The 3695-nt window shown below is 61.2% G+C and overlaps 2 protein-coding genes across 2 annotated transcripts in view; one reads left to right on the top strand and one right to left on the bottom strand.

Annotated features, from left to right (window-relative positions):
* The window catches only part of ATAD3A (ATPase family, AAA domain containing 3A), a 19037-nt gene extending 16186 nt beyond the window's left edge, over positions 1-2851 (top strand). Inside the window, 1 exon segment of the mRNA XM_011987241.1 lies at positions 2090-2851. Coding sequence (XP_011842631.1) covers positions 2090-2236 — 147 coding nt within the window. The 3' untranslated portion in view covers positions 2237-2851.
* Positions 2852-3344: 493 nt separating this feature from the next.
* The window catches only part of TMEM240 (transmembrane protein 240), an 11676-nt gene continuing 11325 nt past the window's right edge, over positions 3345-3695 (bottom strand). The window contains exon 3 of the mRNA XM_011987257.1: positions 3345-3693. Within this exon, the coding sequence (XP_011842647.1) occupies positions 3533-3693 (161 nt within the window). The 3' untranslated portion in view covers positions 3345-3532. The remainder of the gene's footprint in view (positions 3694-3695) is intronic.

The following is a 3695-nucleotide window of genomic DNA, read 5'->3' as shown; positions in this document are numbered from 1 at the left end:
TGAACCGGGAGGCAGAGCTTGCAGCGGGCCGAGATTGCGCCACTGCACTCCAGCGTGGGCGACAGAGCGAGACTCTGTCTCAAAAATAAATAAATAGATAAATAAAATAATAATAATTTGGGCTGGGCGCAGTGGCTCACACCTGTAATCACAGCACTTTGGGAGGCCAAGGCAGTGGATCTCCTTGACTTCAGGTGATCTACCCCCTTTGTCATCTCAAAGTGCTGGGATTACAGGTGTGAGCCACCGCACACAGCCTCTTGAATGTTTTTCTCATAAAAGGGTGTTGAATTTGGTCGAATGCTTTTCCTAGATCAGATGAGATGGTCATGTGGTTTCTTTCCTCCACTCTGCTAATATCAGTTGATTTTTGTATAAACATTTTGTATGTGGAACGTTGACTGATTTTCGTATGTTGAACTATCGTTGCATTCCAGGAATAAATCCTGCTTCTTCGTGGTGTAGAGTCCTTTAACTATACTGCTGAATTCATTTTGCTGGCATTTTCTTGAGGACTTTGCCAGTGATGCTCATCAGGGATATTGGCCTGTCATTTTTCTTGTGATGTCTTTGTCTTGGTTTGATATCAGGGTAATGCTGGCCTCCTAGGATGAGTGAGAAATATTCTTCAATTTGTCCCAGAGTTTGAGGAGTGCTGCTGATTCTTCATGTTTTGTGAATTCACACGTGAAGACATCAGGTCCAGGTCTTGTCTTTGACCTTTTATAGTTTGAAGATTTTAGGTTCCCACAAAAGTTGCAAGGGTAACACAGAGAGCTCCCAGGCCCGGGGCCTTGCCACATGGTGAACATCATGTGTCACTGTTGGCCCTACCTGGGACTGGGTCTTGCCCCAGAATCCCACCTAGGAGGCCACGTGACATTTAGCTGTGACTTCTGGTGGGCTCTGCCAGGTCCCGTGCTTCCTGGCGGGGCAGCCCCGTGAGCATCTGCTCAGCCCCTTTCCTCCGCTGGGCCCTGGGTAAGGTGCAGCCACTCGGGTGCACCCTGAGGGTTCCTGCACCTGTTTGAACTCTCTTGGGTCGGCTCAAGACCAAAAATGTTGAGCGGTCCTGGGTCCCTGACGCACAGTGGCGGTCCGGTTCCGGTCAGCGTCTACTGCACTCCTGGGCCCCTGAGCCACAGTGGCGGTCCAGGTGCAGTCAGTGTCTCCCCACACAGTGGCTCTTGGCGAGGTGTGGGTGCTGCCAGAGGGGACGGGCACCACATGGTCACCCCCATGGCAGGTTCCGTTGTGACAACCGTGTTGTGGGAGGATGGTGCGCTGCTGCCCCTTTACCCTGTGAGATGAATCCTGCCTCTGGGAGGCACAGCCAGGATGGGGTTAGGGACCCCCTCAGCTGTCCGGGAAGCGTCCCCTGCCCTGTGCTTCCTCCAGGCGTCCTGGTGCACTCCCGAGCACGGTGCCCAGTGGGCGTCCCCATGCCAAGACCCTGACCCACAGGTGCCTCCCCTTGGGGACTCCACGCCTTTCACTGGTACTGGGATGCGGAGCGACCTGTCCATGGCAGAAGGGCTGGACCTGAGGTGCCTGAGGCAACACCAAGGGCCCCAGTCCCAGCAGCTCCAGCCTCTGTGTGCTGGATGCCAAGCCCTGTGCCAGGAGGACAGGGAGGTGGGGGCAGGGTTGGCCTTGGTGCCCTGAGGTGGGCAGTGGCTGCCTCTGCCCTGGCGGCCGGTGAGGGTCAGGGTCTGAGGGTCTGAGGTGCAGTGCGACTCGCGGACGCTGCCTGGCTACGGCTGAGACACACAGAGGGTCTGTAATTCCCCAGCCTCTTGGGAGCTGCCCTCGGTCAGCCGTCAGTGGGGCTTGGCCTTGGGCTTTCTATTATTAGAAAGTCATCGAGAAACAGCAGTGCTGAGGACGCAGGCAGGGCTGTGGCACTGCAGGGGTCGCTCCCGGTGCCCACACGCATGCTGGGCTCTGCTGCGGTGCGGGAAGCCTGTGTTTCACCCTGAGGCCATCCTGGTGCCCCTGGTTTGGCCCCTCCCCACCTCGGGGCCCTGGTGTGCATTGGGGGTTGGGGGTTCCCACGGCGGCCTCCCTCAGCTCCCTCTCTCCTCACTAGGCCACGGCGTATGCCTCCGAGGACGGGGTCCTCACCGAGGCCATGATGGACGCCTGTGTGCAAGATGCTGTCCAGCAGCACCAGCAGAAGATGTGCTGGCTGAAGTCAGAAGGGCCTGGGCGCGGGGACGAGCCCTCCCCATCCTGAGTCCACAGCGAGACCCACACCTCACAGAGCCCGTCAGCGGACCCCTCCCACCCCCAACTTCCGGCCCCTGCACATTTAGGAAATATTCCTGGATGGGGAAGGGCTGTGCCCAGGGCCTCTGTGCACCAGGTTAGCTTGTGGTGGGGGTCGGCCGTTCTGCCCCCCAGGACACCCCCTGTTGTGGGCACTGGCTAGGGAGGGGCAGGCCTCCTTCCTGCCCCTTAAGACACTTGGGAGATGCATTTTCCATGTGACTCAGAGTGGGAGGGGTGGCTTCGCACCCCAGCCCCTGCCCAGGCCACGGGGAGGGTGGGTGCCGGGTGAGCCCCCAGGACAGCAGGAGAGGGGCGGGTGGTGTCTCTGTTTTCGGCTCCCACAGCAGAGCCAGGTGTTGGGGGCCTGCCGGGACCAGACCGAGGTGGGGCGGCCTGAAGCCTGCTTCCCACTGCAGCCGGCACACCCTGGCCCTGTGCGCACTGGTGGCCCCGAGAAAGCCCAGGTGTGGCCGGGAGGAGGGAACCTGGCCGGGCGTCTGAGGCCACTCTGAGCTGGCCGGTCCGAGCCTGTGGCTGGAGCTGGGGTCTGTTTACCTAATAAAGTCCCACAGGTGCCTCACCGCTGTGTCTGTCTCTTGGCTGACGCGGGGTGGGGTTTCCGGGGCCCCCTAGCGTTCTCCTGGGGTCAAAGGTGACAGAAGAGGCAGAGACTGGAGCTTTCTGGAGAATTTACTGACCACAGAGGGGTGGGCTTCACATGAGGTGCCCGCAATGGCTGGGCCGGGGTCTGAATGCTGCCTGGGACCAGCCGCCTGCGCCCCACCCTACGGCTGTGTACAGACGGGTGCCCCTCTCGCTTCCCTCCCCTCTGCCCGAGCTGGCGGCGGCCAGACAGATGGTGGACGCAGCGCACGGGAAACAGCAGCTTCAAACAGATGCTGGCCCGGGCCACATGCCTCGCCACCCCTGCCCCCACCTGCCCCCCAGGACCCTCTGGGCCCCCCAGCACCGCTGGGGCTGAGTCTGCCCTCGTGTCCTGCCCAGCCAGGAGCCCAGGGTCCTGCCCCCTAACTGCAGGGCCTCTCCCACCCCAGCCCCCACCCTAGCCCACACCCCAACCCCCTTTATAAAAAGAAGAGGAGACAGCACCTTCCGCTGGACTCTCCCGGCCGGCCACAGCCCCAGACAACCTGGGCCCAGGGCTGCTGTCCAGTCCCACCGGCCCGGGCGTCCACGAGGTCCCTTTTACATCTGTACAGCAGCCGGTTGGCTGGGCGGCCCCGGCAAGTCCCTGTGCGGCTCACAGGTGCCGCGGGCTGGGGTGGCCGTTGTGGTAGAGTTTCTGCTTCACGTGCACCATGTTCCCGGCGGCCTCCTCAAAGGGCCTGTGCGGCCGCCGGCCCAGCTCCCGCAGGCTGCACAGCTTGGGCAGCCAGGTCCACGAGCCATCTGCAGGGGGACAG

Source organism: Mandrillus leucophaeus, unplaced genomic scaffold, assembly GCF_000951045.1.
Source record: "Mandrillus leucophaeus isolate KB7577 unplaced genomic scaffold, Mleu.le_1.0 Scaffold305, whole genome shotgun sequence".
In the NCBI taxonomy this organism is placed as follows: domain Eukaryota; kingdom Metazoa; phylum Chordata; class Mammalia; order Primates; family Cercopithecidae; genus Mandrillus; species Mandrillus leucophaeus.
Note: the sequence above shows the minus strand (reverse complement) of the source record. Positions and strands in the feature narration are given on the sequence as shown.